Source organism: Grus americana, chromosome 3, assembly GCF_028858705.1.
Source record: "Grus americana isolate bGruAme1 chromosome 3, bGruAme1.mat, whole genome shotgun sequence".
Classification (NCBI taxonomy): domain Eukaryota; kingdom Metazoa; phylum Chordata; class Aves; order Gruiformes; family Gruidae; genus Grus; species Grus americana.
This window is the reverse complement of record NC_072854.1, coordinates 117,952,965-117,969,541: the sequence shown is the minus strand read 5'-3', so window position 1 is coordinate 117,969,541 and position 16,577 is coordinate 117,952,965. Positions and strand designations below refer to the sequence as shown.

General features: G+C 45.3%; 1 protein-coding gene across 3 annotated transcripts in view; it reads left to right on the top strand.

The window, feature by feature from the left end:
* MACROD2 (mono-ADP ribosylhydrolase 2) overlaps positions 1-16,121 on the top strand; it is an 892,353-nt gene extending 876,232 nt beyond the window's left edge. For 2 of the 3 annotated variants that reach the window (XM_054819960.1, XM_054819958.1), the window contains 3 exons: positions 4,128-4,211; positions 9,998-10,066; positions 12,007-16,121. In XM_054819960.1, coding sequence (XP_054675935.1) covers positions 4,128-4,211; positions 9,998-10,059 — 146 coding nt within the window. In that variant the 3' untranslated portion in view covers positions 10,060-10,066; positions 12,007-16,121. The remainder of the gene's footprint in view (positions 1-4,127; positions 4,212-9,997; positions 10,067-12,006) is intronic. The other variant, XM_054819959.1, reaches the window with a different exon arrangement.
* Positions 16,122-16,577: the final 456 nt, after the last annotated feature.

The window sequence follows — 16,577 nt, the reverse complement described above, 5'->3', positions numbered from 1 at the left end:
TAACCCTTTTCTCACTCAAATATTCAGAATGATCCTAGGGCCAGGATTTCCCACTTAGTTGCAAGACTTCTAAAATTGGGGAAGTTTTAAGATTGAAATTATCTTGGTGTTGCCTGATTGCACTGACAGAACTCATTTCTGCATGAAATCTGTTTTTCGCTGTTTGTCTTTTAAAGCTAGTCTACAACCTTATAACAACCTAGGAACTAAGAGCAGAAATCCGGATTTGGGATTCGGGGCCCATGTGACACTCCATTAGCCAAGCCTCGTGCGAGGACTCTGCCAAGGCTGGTCTTGAAGGCCAAGCTCTGCCAAAAGAGCCCGGTCTCCCAGGCTCCCTCGACAGTCAGCAAAGAGAACTAAACTCCCTTCAGGTGGGCAGCTCAGAGCAGAAACCCTGTTCAGGCACCTTCCAGGAATGATTCGTTGATTCTAGGGGTGCTATGTTGAGATTTTGCTTTGAATTACCTAGGAGAGGAGCCTGTCTCTCCTGATTACAAAGGCACTCTTCAGTACACAGCAAAGTCTTGCTGATGATCAGGTAAAAAATGAGTTTTATAGATTGCTCTGTTTTAGAGCTTCTAAGCCTGCGCAGTTGCCCGCTTTTATCACTTGAAATAGATGTAAACCTTGTGCAAAGGGAGAAGGAAGGTTACACTTTTTATTTATTAGGATTTATCAGGGGTGTGGAGAATAGACATCTGACCTCTGCACTCGGGCACTTTTAACATTGATGCTAATGTACTAACAACCATAACATCTTCATGTTAATCTCGTGAATCTGGAACTGCGTTTCTCCAGAGAAAGAACAGTGTATTAGCTGTAACCACGTGGAACTATTTACAGATTGGGACTGTAAAGGAGAAAAAGGATGAAATAACAGTACAGAGATTTCTATCTTCCTGCTATATATTTGTCTTATGCGTTTCAAAAGGCTGGGAGGCGTCTCTGCTTGCGCCATAAGCCTGTTGTCACTTGGTGCTAGGCTGGTTGTGTAACCAGCCTGCAAAGGGTTCAGGTAACGAGCTCTGTCAGGAGCGCAACTGGAAATGGTAATTGAAATTGAAAGTGGTGTCTCCCAGGCTCCCTTCCTTGTGGTAACTCTCGACTCCTGCTCGGAGACCTGAAATACCTCACTTGTTTGTGCCCTAACGTGAAGCACTCAAAACAAGGGGGTGAGGGGAGGCCTCTAGAATAAATTGGTTGTCAAGGCGGTTCTGGTATTGATCGAGTTCTGCTGTTTATGTGAAATGGGCTCATTTCTGTGTGGTACTTGGGTTTATTGCACGGCGGGGAAGAAGCTTTTTGGATAATACCCTTTCCACATGCATGGCAGTATAGCGAATGCTCCTGTCCCCCACCCACAATAATAGTGAGGGAAGAAATAAAGATTTTATTACCTAGGTTTGAAAGTTTTCCCAAAAATTGGATGGCGTGCCAGCCTCCTCCCAAGGTTTGCGGTGGTACTCGGCTTTGTAAGATTTACAATATCTTCTGTCTTGTTTGTCCCTGAACGTTGTCTCCCACTATCATTTTCTTGCTGACAGTATCCAACAATCAACATAAGCTATAAAAAACCCACCCGATATGGCCATAATGCCCTCCTAGAAGGGATGGGGAATCAGCTACTCAGTTGTGGAAAGAAGGTGGAAATGCAGAACACACATTAGTGCTCTTCGGACTATGTTTAGGGTCCTAAGCCTCTCAAAAAGTAATTTTGCAAGTTTGCCGCTGCTGCTGTTACTCTTTTCGGCCTCTATCTAGGGCTGCCCAGCCCAAGAGGCAAACCTATAGCTTTTGGTATTGAGGAGCCTTGACACCTTCTACTTTCACCCCTGAAACAGTAGTCCTAATTAGCACGTGTGCACACGCGCACGTATGCCCAAAATGTCCTGTCTTTAATTAGTCTCTGTCTTCACCTAGCGCCGTTCCAACAATCCTTTGCACCTGTCAGCTGCATGAGAGATTTCTGAATCGAAAGTGAGAAACCTTTCGGCAGCGTGGTGAAGCCAGGCATGCCGGCTAGTTAATGGGAGATCTTGGGACAGGGCCTGGGAACTTCACACAGGAGCCTTTCGGAGCTGACAACAGCAGAGCGAGTAGGTATCTCTAGCTGGTAGAGAAACTGGGAGCAAAGACGTAGCCTGTCATATCATATCTGCTTTATTTGGTTAATAGACAGTGTTTTAGAGGAGGCGAAGTTGGACTCAGAGGCATCAGCTGCCAGTCGGAGCGTGTTGCTATTTAGCAGGGATCCGGAATCCCTGCATCAGACATCTGAGTGTTTTGATGGGAAAGGCTGCGTCCTCTGCAGGCGGCGCTTGTGGTGGGAGGATTGGTGGTCAAAAACTTTGCTTTTCATAGAGCTGCTTCCTCCAGCAAATTGAGATGTAGCACAACCCAAATTTCAGTGTATCTTGCTTGATTAATGCTTTCATAGTCACCCAAATTTCATATTGATTTTGCTAGAGGAAGTCAGGCAGAGATTTTGAACATACCTTCTCAGCCTTGTACTTGACAAGCTCCTGGCATACGCATGCATTTTCACGATGGGGTGACCTGGGTTTATCCTTTGTGTGAGCGAAAAAGAGCCACGGGCGAGTGCTGGAAAGCTTAGGCCTGTTGGTGCATAAGAAGGCTCAGGAGAAAACCACGTTCGCTCTCCTGAATTCCTCAGGGAAGCGTCAAGGATTTGACGCGCCTGCAAAGGGGCCATCTCAGGCATTCGCTGATACATGGAGTTCACCGTCACAGATGTTTACATGCATTTTGATTGTTTGCACGAGGAGATGATTTACACCAGTGTGGAAGAGGTGAAGTTGGTGATATGATGATCTGCTGAAGGATTTTTGCAGTAGAAGTAAGAGCTATCAAAATGATGGGTGACATCTCCGTCGCTGTAAAGTCATCCATCGTACTTTCCCCAACGCTCACCAAAATGGCTAATTGAACTTTCCGGTTGCTGGTTTTTGTTGGTTTCTGTATTTGCTGGGTCCTTGTTTTAGCATTTTGATGCTTGGTAGGACCATAGATAGTGCGCTGAAAGTTGCCTGTGAGAATAGCATTGCCAACATAGCACGCACAGAGGAGACTAAAATCTCCATGACAATGTGTTGGCTTGCAGATACGATTAGAAGGAAAGCTGGCTGAAAACTTCAGTGGCAGATACATGTTTTTGGACAAAATAACTGTAGTGCACTGAAGTGCATTAAAAATCCCACTCTAGACTTCCACAGAAAGGGGAAAGAAGTGTTCGTGGGACTGTGAATGTTTAATCTCTGTTGCTGAAGAGATAGATGATTTCAGCTGAAGAATAAACCGGTTTTGAGATGTCTCGGTCCTTGCTACACTTCGCTGTCTCATAACAACAGCCCAAATGTCTGGATCGCTTAGCAACCAATAGCTTGATATCCTGTAGTTCAACCACAGGATAGGTACAACAGGCTTTATAGCAGCCACAAAAGCAGAGAAGTAGCGTGATGGAAATGAACTAAAAATTGGCTTCTCGGCACTCTGAATGGGAGAATATTAGGAGAAATGTGTACGAAACAGCAAACCTACTTTTTTTTTTTCCCATTTCAGATATTGTTAGGAGATTGAATCTAAGCTTCCAGACAAGCCTGAGGCAGAAGAGATAAAAAAGTTGAGTTACAGTGATAAAATGCATTTTCCTAAATTCAAATTCTAGTTTGTGTCTGACTACCCAATATATTTGAACTCTCACTGTATCTATTTTTATTCTGCTAGCTAGAGAAACTTTATAAGTGTGATTAGGTCCCCATCATATGTTGCATTTTATGAGCCGAAGGGATTCTTCAGAAATGATGAGAGAAGAATGGCAGGGAGGCAGAAGCACACACCATGATGTGGTTTTAACAATCCCAGTTAGAAAAGCGTGCAAATCGCTACAAATATTCAAACAATTATGTTCCAACCATGTTCCTCCCCCTATATCCTCTGCCCTTTCCTCTAATGGCTGCTACTATACAGCAACAGAGTCTAGAAAGGTAAAAGCGTGCCAGAAGAAAAAGGGAAAAAAAAACCCCAGGCATATGGAGTCTGAGACTTTATACATGAGTCGGGTACTGTAAGTATTGATTTTTCTCCTTCTTTGGCTTGTCTTACAGGGATGCAAGGGAAAGAGGAAGCTTCTGTGGAGCCTATGAAAGTTGACCTTGCGTGTGAAGCAGCAGACGTTTCAAATAAGGATGGTATGTTGTTCTAATATTTTAATTGTCCTGAAGTGGATAAGTAGCATGCCTTTTGGGGTTTGTTTGTACACTTCCCCTCAAAAATAGGAGTTATAATCTCTTCAGCTGAGTCTTCCTGAGAGTTTACACAATCTCTACTGTCTTGGAAGTCTGGTGGAAGTACCCTTCAGTGCCGTAGCCCTGCTTTTCTAGTTGACTGGGTTTATGTGTTCAATCGGTGTGTTCGATCTGCTTGCCTTTTAAGTAAACAATATTTTGGGCCCACTGTAATTTTGGTCTGGATATCGAATTGGCTGAGAGGTGTGTGGTGTCCCACAGGAGTCAGAACACAGTATTTTAAAAATTTCTGTGCTAGTGCCTGACTCCGTCATGGGGCGAGCGTTGGCTGTATAACCACTCTGAACTTCTCCGTTGGCATCCTCCTAGCTTGGAGCTGCTTTCCCTTTCTCCTCCTCCGCCTCCAGCATCCCTGCATGGCTCAGTCAGGTACCAGAGGGAAGGGGGGGGAAGTTCTCTCCCTAGAACATTTACTATTGATAAAACTGTCACGATATGGTGACTCAACAGCAGTTGCGGTCAGGTTTGTGGACATTATCAACCCGAGCCTCCTGACTTGGAAATGGAATTTTTTGTTATTGACCTGGGTGAGCAGACGACCCAGCTGCCTGGCAAAGCCCTGGCAAGCGCTGAGTGCCAGGATGCTGCGCCAGCTCTGCAGTGCCTACCATATTCGTAAACAACAACAAAAAAAGGCTTTCTAGGCTCTTCCTGTGCGTACAGAAGTGTTGGATGGAATCAGGGTCCCGGTTTTGGTGAGGCAAAACCCTTTATCGCTCTTCTAGATAGGCTTTTATAGCTTAACAAAGCTACATAAGGGGCTTTTTGGGTTTTTAACCAAAAGGCCCTCTTTACTGCTCCAAAAGGCAGTGCTTTTGGAGTTGGGGTTCCAGTCTCCATTTTAATATCATGAAGTGGAACCTTCTCTGTAGCAAAGACTGATTTTTTTGGATTCCTCCTTTAACCTCTTCAGCATTGATGCAGTATAAATGCAAGGCATACTTTTTTACATCTCAAAGACAAAACAATTATATTCTTTTTGATATTAGTTACACAAAGAATCTAATGCTGATTTCCTTTCTCTGATGTCAGATCATGCTGCAGCATTTGAATTGGTGACTGATTTAGATATTGACCTATAGGGAAGTTTTTGCAAGAATAGGGAAGTAAAGCATGCATAATGGATTTTCTTCAAAAAAACAAAACAAAACAAAAACCAAACAAACTAGAGATTATGCTATTACTAATAAGTGTGCAGAATAAAGCCAAACCAGCCTTCTCTCCTCATCCCTTGAACAAACCAACCAAAACCCTGTAGTCACATTAAAATATTTGAATTTCAGATCCCTGGAATGGTCTGGGCTACTTAGTGAAAACAAATCCAAATTTACTAAAAGAATATCTTCAGGGATTTCCCACTAGAAACAAAAGCGATTGTGTAGCTCTTGTAATGTGTGCCGTAGCGCAGCACAGCTGGATCAGCTGACAGCTTCTGAAATGACAATCATGATAGGTTTCTTTGTTTCAAATCTTGCTTATCTTGTAAGGTCTTCTACACATAACTCATCTCGTAACTTCCTTTTCTGTGAACTTTCTAAGTTGTATGTATGGACAGGAAACGGGTGTTTGCTAAGGCTGCAGAAAAGTACTCTGGAATTCAGAGAAGTCTTTGTTTCTCTACAGCTTGCGTTGCTATTGGGATCATATTTCAGGGCGCTTTTTCTTGCGGACATGAGTTGTGGGTTTGAAAAACTCAGAACAGAGGAAGAATCAAATTTCTCATGCTCCATTTTATCTGAAGGGTTAAGTTTTGCTGAAAAAAAAAAAAAAAGCCCTAAAATTTTTAAATCTAGTGGGTACTAGCCAAGATTTTTAAAAAGAAAAAAGTTCTATTTGACAGTATTTTTTATGTAAATCGCCTATTTTTTTTCTCGGGTACCCTTCCTTCTGCCCCAGGAGAGCTCATCGCTTCACAGCCGAAAGCACAAGCATATATCACCAAGTACCCCTTGGCAGCCCGGCTCTTGTGTTTTAATTTCATGTACCGTGTCACGGTGAAAAGTGCTTTAGAAATGCAGCGAGTTTAGACAGCTTAGGTGGATTTTGATATTGGTTCATCTAGTGGGCAGGGCCGTAACAGCGATATATTTCAGAAATTACTGTTATTTGAAAGCAGGGTGTGATTCTCCATCAGGAAAGCTGTCAGAGGGTGTGCATGTAAGCCTGAACAGGGATGTGTATGCAGAGATACAGGTTGCTGCTGGCAATCTCCATCGGCCACCAGAGCCCTGGATATTAAATTTCTGTACCCAGGATAGATTTGCTGATTAGTATTTTTTAAAGATGACAAACCCCACCTTTGGTGATTGGTTTCCTAGATAGCGTTTCCCTGCTGGCAGCCTTCTTTTTTTTTTTTTTTTTTTTTTTTCTCCACCACCAAAGCCATAAAGATTACTAAGGTAGATGTTAGTTTCCAGCGGGTATTAGGCGGATCAGGGTTACTCATTCACCTTTTTTATTTCAAGCCTGTGGAAAGCTTCATCCTGACTTGCCGACACAATAGCAGAAAAGAAAAAGATGAAGGCAGTGTCAAACCTGAAATTTCCTATTTTCTTTTCATAAGCTTGTGCAGGCTGATGAATACACCATCAGCAACCTCACCTTCACATGATTCACCAAAGCAACATAAAAGCGAGATCTCAACAGCTAACACCCTCATGCTTTTTGTGGTGTTGATGTAATATCCAAGAAACAAGTAACTACCAACCAGGTGCACGTGTTTCCTCACCACACAGTGGGTTGAATTCAAGATAGATGGTTTTCTTTCTGAGCAGTCTGGAGTTATAGCTGAATGCGCTATAGCCAAGTTAGGGGGATGCAAGCAGGGGAACATTGTTCAGGAAGTGGCTGAAGAAATATGCTTGCAAGTAAGAGTCTGGCCAAGCCCCTATTTAAATCAAGACGGTAATATTTTGATGTCATCTGCCATCCAGGTCTACGGCATAATATCCTGGGGTTGGGAAATGCTCTCGCTCTCTCACAGACGACTCTAAACTTGGTTTTGCAGTCTCCCGTTTGCCTGTCTTCTCTGCTTAGATGCTATGCTGTGACTCCTGGCTAGCTGACCTTTAAGCACGTAGCTTTCTTGCCAGGGAGAGGCGGGATGCCTTGCTGCCGATGCACATCCACCGGGTCAGCAGCAAATGCAGCGCTTTGATGGATGTGAACTATTTGCTGGGTTATTTCTTCTCCTCTTGCGAGGAACTTTCTTGCTTTCGGGGGAAAATCCTTCCCTGGTCATAATTGGAGAGCTGCTACGCAGCTCTCAGACTGAGGTGCAGAGGAGGTGCGGATGGGTCCTCCTCAACAGGCCAAAATTTAAGGGAAAACAGAGAGAGTGCAGAGCAATGTCCGTTTCCATTGCACAGAAATGTCCGTTTCTGGAATAAAAAGCCCCACGTGAAGCTGCAGAAGGGGGAGCAGGTAAAACTGAATTTAGGACATGTGCAGCCTCCTTCAACTTCAGGTGCTTTGCTGAGTCGCTGGCTGTTGTAGTGTATTACAGTAGGTGCAAAAAGACCGCTAACGTAAGTTAGCGGTTTAACACCTCTAAAAACATTGTTTAGCAGAGAAAAGGCCAGTTTTGGCTTGCGATGCGATCGGATGTAGCGTGCCTAGGGCTGACGATATTGTTCTGACACTGACTCGTGCTGGGAGGCAACGAGGGCTGTGAGTCACGTCCCCGCCGTACCCGGTGGCAGCTCTTCCATCTGCTTTTGCGGTAGGTGCTTCGCTGCTGTGTTATTTTCTGGCTAAATATAGAGGATTGTGTAGGTGGCCTCGTAGTGACATCTGTTGTTGGGGTTCACCCAGTGGTCTGCAGAAGCTTATCCTTCAGTTAGATCTTCTGTCCCTGCCGGCGTTAACGCCGAGAGCCGAGCTTAGTCACAAACGCACAGGAAAAAGCTGATAGTGAAACCCGCCGGTGCCTTAGCGCTTGCGAGCCGCCTCCCCGCTGCGGCGTGCGCGGCGGACGCGGGGTGCCTGACTGCCGTTCCCACTGCGAAACAGGGGGCCTCGGCAACTCCTCTTACTTCCCTGCTGGCGGGGGCTCCAGGTCCCACGCCTCCTCCAGGGCCCCCCCGTGCTTTCGTGTTGCCCTTGAAGCATTCCCGGGCCGTTTGCAATTTGCCCCCCTCTATGCGACGTGCTATCGGCACGACGGGGGTCAACTGCTCGTAGCCAAAAACAAAGGACGGGGAAGGAGGTGGATCGGGGCTGCTGACAGAGCCTAACCGCAAGTTTCAAAGCAAGCTTTATCTTGCGGGAGATCTCTGTAAAACGTGAGTGAAGCCTTACGGTATTTTCAGAAAACCCAGCCAGTGAAACTGGACGGCATAATGAGGCTGAGAAAGGCTGCTGTTGTCAGTGTGCAGCAGCCTTCCCTTAATGATTTTTTATTAAGCATCCTGTCTTTGCTATGCAAATGTGGGTAAAGAACACAACATCGCTAAATGCGATGTGCATCAGAGCTCCGTAATCAGGAGCGGATACTTTTCTTGTTATTCATTGCATACATCCAGGAAGCCATTACGGTATCTGTTCTGCATATGGATGCTGAATAATTTACAAATAATTCATCAAAACCCTAACAGGTGTATTGACATGATATTGACTCAGAAAGAGATCATACTGCCTGGCTGGAAGTAGCATAGTTATTGATTTTGGGGGGATTTTTCCCTCCCCCCTCCCATCTTCCCTCAGTTTCCAAATCTCCCATTGAGGTTTGAGGTTTTTCCCTGTCACCCACGTCAAATGACTTGTAATCTGCAGATACCACAACATAAAGCAAGGTTAAAGAAAGAAAAAAGGTCTCAATATAAATTGCTTCATTCAAATTCATTGCAGAACAATACTAAATACTAATCTTAAAAAATGCATGTGCTGAAGTAACCCTTTTATATTTAGCCTAGATAGGAGCAATCACACCTGCCGTAGTTTAGATGATATTTTTGTCAAAGGTCATGCTGCAATGAGATTAAGCCTTCTATTTAAATTATTTCTTATTTTTTAGTAATTTTAAATGAAAAAAAAAAAAGATTGTTTTTGTAAATGGATAGTACACAAGCGAACTAGTACATGCAGGCGTATAGCAATGTTGCCCCCGAGTCTTCTGCCAGGCTCCAGCAATTTGCAGTTCAAGGACAGCTGGAGGCAGCGGCAGCGTCTCTGTAACTGGAGATGGATCCGCGTTCGGGCCACAGCTCAGCCCCGGGTCCTGCCGGGGACTTTGTCAGAACCCTGCAGATGTTCGAATGGCAGGATCGAGACCACTTAGCCCGGCGAAGCTCTAAATCACCTTTCGGAGGTACCTATATCTCTGCCTGTGGCCTACAGCGACAGAGGAGGGTCGCTGAGCTCTTGAGCTGAGCACCTCGGCTGGGCACCAAAGTTGAACTGGGTGGATGCGGACCAAAGGGAAAATGTAAATCCAGAGGCTCGTGTTTCTAGCGATGCTGAAGCCTACACCCTGGCAGGACTGCGCGTCGGGGTTTCCGTGGAACCGCAGGTGAGGATGGCTGGCCTGAGAGACCTTTTTTGTGGATTTATGCGATAGAATTTTTACGGCAATAAATGCCCCCTTTGGGTTAGGAGCGGTTATTACTCGACATGATAAACTTAACAAGTATCGCGAATAGAATTTGATGACCGTCTCTGTTTGTTTTCAGCTGAAATGAGTAGTCAAGTTGAAAGTATAAATGATCCTACAGAAACAGGGCGGGAAGCTTAAGTAACAGGTAAGACCTTTATGGCTATTTCACACACACACACAATTTCCATTCAGTTTCTGTTTGAAAACTTGCTTTAAAAATTACCTTAATTAAAGGTAGGATTAAAAAAACCAAAACAACCCAGAATACAAACGAAAAGAAATTGTCTAATGTGGTCCATATTACACCAAAAAAATGAAAGTATCAAGTAGACTTGATTTGTCAAGTAAATATTATAGTAGCAGTCTCCAACTGTAATGGATTTAGACAGTGCACGGTCTTAGATCATCAGAAGGCAAGACAGCACCGAGATAAGGAACAGAAGAGTAACCGAGTGAACAATTTTTGGCATGGCTTAGGAAAATGACAGGCAATTTATACCGGTTGGAACCAGGCTCAGTTCTGTACGATCTGTATTCTGGGAACAACGGGTTCATGTCACGAGGGGTTTATTGCCCTTGGCTCTCCGATGCCTAACGTCACTTGTAGCGATATCGCTGAAAAACAAGGCAAAGTCAGAGAGCTGCCTTCTGGAGCTCTGCTGCCTTTTGGAGCTTTTTATAACTTTATATGCTAAATGATAGCGCTACGGCAGGAGCGTGCAATGGTGGTTGTTGCTGCAGAGTTTGTCGTAGCATAAACAGCCTCGCCCCTAGATAAAAATGAATGATTTGGCAGACAGAAGTCCCAGGTTCATCCCCAATTACAAGATGCTGTTGCCGTTTCTCTCTCAAAAGTAGTTTTAAGCATGAATGCGCAGCGCTTCCTTTGGCGCGGGGTTATCGTGAGATGCCAATATCATATACAGCGAGATGGGTTATTTATGCTTGTAATGGGATTTCATGCAGCTCAAGACCAAACATAGCAGCTTTACAACGGCGGCAGCTGTATCGCAGAGATTTAAAATACAAGGTCTTATTACCGAGCAGTAGCCCTTTGTCCTCGTCAGCGTATAGACGATGTGCTGCCGTACTGCTGGAGTGAGAAATAGGCCTGATGGGATCCCTGGTAAAAAGTACTGAAGCAAAACTAGAAGGCGCCGTCGCCGTGAAAATACGGCTTCCACAACTCTTCCTTCCCCCTCCCCTAGCTTCTGGTCGTCTGTTCTGTTCAATCAAAAAAGGAAGAGGAGCTAATGAAATCCTTGCTGTTAAAAATACTTGGAAAGGTTAATACCCTTCCTGAGTTTAAGAAAATATGTCTGGCGGTTATTACTGCTTTCCCGCAGCCTGTAGGAAGTCTGTGTTTCACGCTGCGTTTTCCCATGGAAATGAGTATCTGTGAATGTTTTGGGCTGGAGTCAGTTTTGCTTTATGAAGGCAGAGTTCACAGGAATAATACCACAATTAGCAATCAAATAATAAATCTCTTCACTTTCACTGCAAGACCTGGCTCTGCCTGCACCTTTCTGAAGCAAAGGGGCTCAAGCTGGGGCGTGCCGTGTTTTGCCCAGCATTTTAATGGCACGCGCAGGATTAGGAGCGGGCATCGAATCCTTCGCAGCTCTCTTTCGAAGTCTTCCCGACCCTGTTGCAGCTGTTTTAATTGCAAGGACGGGTCCCTGGGGAGGATTGATCAGCCTGTTAAACTTCAAAGGGTCTCGCTAGGGTCTTTCAGAGCTGAGGAGATCCCTGTGCTTACTATGTTTAGTATTTTAATGTGTTGTTTTTCATGTACGTTCTGCGGTCTAGCACCAAAGCACCCACCAGAGCTGGGGGCCTCTGATGTCCAGCTAGGTAGCACGATGCTATGGAAGACCAAGAAACCCTAATGAGTGCAGCCAATTTGCTGGAGAGATAATAGTGGCTGTTATATATAAACCGTGTGACACATACGCATGCTGCGCGTGTGACAGAAAGAGAAACCGTAGGCATCTGTGCTAGAAAGATGAGACCTGGGTTCTGTGCAGACATTTGAAATTTAGCCTTTTTTTTTTTTTTTCTTTTCTTTCCCCTGCTGCGGCGAAGGAAGGATGCAGGAGAAGAGAGACCCAAGGAAACCCGACGGGCAGGCACTGACATCCTACAGCATCATTCTTGGCAGAAAAGAGCACGCAGAGATGCTCCACGGGTTGGGAGGGAGGGAGCTTTGGGGAAATGACTCTTTGCTTTAATTTCTCTTTGTTCTTCATTGCATTTCATTCTGTAAGTCTGTTGGAAAGATACATAACTTCCCAGTTCTAACAATGTTTTGCAATTATCCCTGCAATTACAACAGTTTCTTCTGAACCATGAGTCCCTGTCTTATATTGGGTCTCTTTTGCTCCTGCATCATATCATCAGCAGCCTGTTTGCAGGCCCCCCCCCTTTTCTAGCATCTTTATCTTCTTTCGCAGTTATGGTATTGTCTGCAGGCAACCTGTGGGAGCCAGCTTATTCTCCTCCTGCCCCTCCCCCTTTTTTTTAAAACTGTTCCCTAGGATATAAACGGAGATCTGCTTCGAGAACATGAACTGCCACAAAGGATTATAATCCGCACACACCGATAAACAAACACCCCCCTTGTGCTAGGGATTTGAAAGACTAGATTCTCCAAAAATCGCAGAAATATTGACAGAGACAGCCCTGCATGTTGCCCACCTCCAGGCTTGTCGATCGGCAGCTCCTGCCGGCACCCGCCAGCGGGTCGCTGTGTCCGAACCCTGGCTGCTAGAAGAGGCGCCGGCGGGATTCCCTTGAGCGCGTGCTGGAAGCAGGATTTGTGCGTTAACTCTTTCATCCTGGTGCCTCGGGACAGCCCGTGGCTCTGCCCTTCGCCTTTCTCTCTGGCGTGGGAAAGCTCGACCGTGACCAGCCTACGCTGCGTCATGCCCCTCTGTGGGTCCACCGCGCGAATAACACGCGTGGCCTCGCGCAGCCGGCGCCCCAAACCAGTCCTGCTCTTTTCCGGTTAGCTCCGCACACCTCAAAATCAGTGCCGTAAGTATGACCTTCGGGTGCAGGTAGGCAACAGATACTTCCGTGAGCCTGCGAGTGACGGAGGGTAACAGGCGTTCTGCATTCAAGGCATCTTTAAATACGGCTCCTGGCTTTAACGACTTCACACCATACCTTGTGTGAGCCCTCATTATATTTTTCTACTGCACATGCATGATTTCTTTTTTTTTAAATTTTTTTTTTAAAAAAAGCAATTAACAGTTATTTGGATAAGAATGTCTCACCGTATGTCAATTGTTCTGCCAGCAAATGCTGCACTGAAATTTTTAGAAAAGGAACAAAAGGGTTTCACAAACATTTCCCAACCGTGCTGTAACTGAAACCGATAGACAATACACTCGATGGAAGAGCACGCAACCTGTGTCCAGGGTGTGATGTGCTACAAACTGTATTTTAAAATGCTGCTGAAAATAATTTTAATTATTTTAAGCAAAGTAATTGATTCTGTTCTTTTTTTTTTCCCCTCCAAATATCTATGAGGCCCAAAATAGTTATTTACTAGCAGGCTAAAAAAAAATAAAAAGTAAAAAACAAGGTAAGATGTATATCTATCCTCCTGTGACCTGGGTTTGTCCCAGCTAGAGTAGGTTTGGTGATAAATCGTCTGCTGGTGTAACAGTGAGTCAAATGTGACCCTAACGCACCTAGCGCTGGCTACAGCAGTTGATGGCTGCCATCAGCTGCAGGTTAATGCGAAAGGGTGTCAGGACAAACATGGATTAGAAAGGAAAACAAGAAAAGCCCCAGATTTCCCCTGGAGAGTATGGCCCCTAGAAAGGCAGCCCCCTATCTATCTCCCTGTGTGCAGCTCCAGCATGTTTGCTTCTGGTGGCATCAGAAGCGTATTTTTGTCTGCCGACTCCTGTGGTGTTTTAACCCAGGTGACGCTAGCGCCAGAGAAGATCTCAAGGATCTTCTTCATCACCCATTTCTCCTGGGGTATCAGTGGATGCATAACTGAATTGGATTGACTGTGGAAGGAGCAAATGAGCTGACATAAGCCTATGAACTGGGTTTATAATACTGCTAAGTTTACCTAAATTTGCTAGACTCCTCTAGCCCTTGTTTTCCTCAGAGCACCCTTGAAAGGGTCTCCTTGTTCCCTTCGAGGTGTCTCTTCTGCTTTTGCCATCCCTGGGGTCACGCTTGACAGGACATGTCTTTTGGGACGTGGATTTTTTTTTTTCCCCTGCTATTCCTTCACCTTGTTTCCAGCCGATTGCAGTTTTACAGTGGGAGGCCTTGCGGGTCATACCTCTACATGGTGTGCGACCCATATGTTCCTGTACGTTTTCCATACTGGGTGATTTTGATTGAAACTGCCTGTCGTAATAGGTGGAGCAGGAGTGGATAAATACTTTGGGAGGAAGGGCAATAAATGCATTGAGTGGCTTTCCTCTCAATTCCCCTTTTGTGCGGTCGCTGTGAAAAGACCAGGATTTGAAGGGCTCCCTGCATCTTGGTAAGTGGGGGAACCGGCCCCGCAGGGCTGGGAGCGAACTCGGCAAGCTCAACTTCGAGCTGTGCGAAACGCCAAGGAGATCGGAGGCGGACAGGTCCTCAGCCGGAGCGAACGGAGCTCAGCAGAGCTGCGGTAACTTCAGTCAATGGAGTATCCAGTCCCCTGAATCGAGCTCTGCTCTTGTTTCTGTCGCGCTTCCCCACGGGCAGCGCTAAGGAAGCTGTAGGCTGCCCTTAGCCGTGTATCGGATGTCCCTCTCGCCATCGCCAGCCTCGGTTTTAGCGAGGGAGCCGAAGGGAGAGCTCCGCAGGAGGCTGGCTGCCGAGATGCGACGGTTCGGCAAGGAGACAAAGACTCCTTAAACTCCTTGTGAAGAATGACTGATAGTTTTTAAAAAAATGAACTGCACAGATGCGTCACATTAGACGCTCTCTAGCCCCTGACAGTAATTTCATCACGCTTTTCATTTGCCCTTGGTCCTTGAACAGCAGCAAGTCTTTGACACCATGAACCGTTTGCCCAAGGATGCAGCGGCAAAGCGTGAAGCCCAGGTAGGAAGTGTAAAGCGAGGAAACGTAGGAGTTAAGTCCTTACAGGACAATTTGCAGCCGCGTCTGTATCTATCTATCTTCAGGTGGGCTTTGGTTTGAGTTGCTGGGGTTTTTCACTAGTCATAAAGTGAGTACGGTTTGGCTGTGTGAGTTTTTCAGCTGAGCTTTAGTTGAGGCTGGACCATGCCCCTCGATGCCGTCACTGCCGCTCCTCCTGGAGCTGCAGAAATGCAGGGAGCTCGTTTTGTAGAAGAGCAAGCATCAGACAGAAAAATCACCCCACAGGAATTTATGTCAAGGATTTTGGTTTAAACCCGAAATGTGTTTGCAGTAGGCGGGTAAGGGTAATAGCAGCCCTTTGGTGCTGGTATTTGCATACAAAGTATCAGGCTCTGCTTGATCGTTGTTTCTCCTGTGTCTGAAAGCGCTCATCCCTGCCATTAGGCACAATATTCCTCGGGCTGGTGACTGCTCCGATGACGAATGGGTTTCCTTCCATACAGACATCCAAAGGGAATGTCTGAGACAGATTCTGTAATAATGGGTCACACCTTCGCTGCAGCTAATTGTCAATCTTTCTATAAAGCACTGAGAAAGCCTCTCTGTGAATTAACACTGTTGTGCTTTACGCACTTGTATAAAAATGGGGAAAAAAAAAAAAAACCAACAAAACAACTAACCAACTTTTCTCTATATGCAGTGCATGCCGGCTTTGCTTTTAAAATGACAAACTTAACAGAGTATGTGGATCTATTTTCTCGGGGAATAGGAGTTTTTATCACGATTCATCCAGGATTTGCCTTACCCTGACATTTGTGATATAAAGGAAAATATTAAAAAAAAAAAATTAAAAAAAAAATTTAAAAAGGTAATTTTCTCAATCCAAAAATATGTTTTTACTTCAATGCAAAGAAATGTAGGCTGTTGCTTGCAAAATGTCTTCTAATAGATGGTCTAGCAGCTATATCTGTTAACACATGCCTCTTCTGTTACTCTGTTATTTACGTGCTGAATTTACCTCCGAGTCTGTTGTTTTTCCTTTTGTCTGTGCCATGCGTTGGAAAACTTAAAGAACCGATGCCTTCATACTACGATGTTTGCTAAAGCAAAACGTTAATAAAGCTTGTCCTGAAGACGAGGCGATGCTGCTTATCTGTTTGTTCCCTCCTAACCGTGCTGATCGTGCAGCGGTCATTTCGGTTGTCAGTGTTTCAGTTTGGATGTGCGACCACCAGCGTGCGCAGCCGTGTCCTCATTTAAATTTATCGTTCTCTTCATGGCGGAGTGTTGTGAGAAGCGGATACCTCGGAGGGACTTCTGGATGGCATCACCAAAAGGTAAGAACGAGGGCTTTGCAGCTTGGAGGGGAAAAGGTTGCTCGGTCGGTCTCATCGCTGCACCAGAGATGTTACAAAACCCATCCCGGCAGTTGTACCGGTACTAAATCCCTGGCATCCATCATCTGTCAAAGAACGTTCCCATATATAGGCAATCCATAGGTACTGTAGAGAACACGCAGTGTACGCTAGATGTTATCTGCCCTTTCTGCCATCACTTATTTCAAGGCAGAATGGGTAGAAGATACTGCA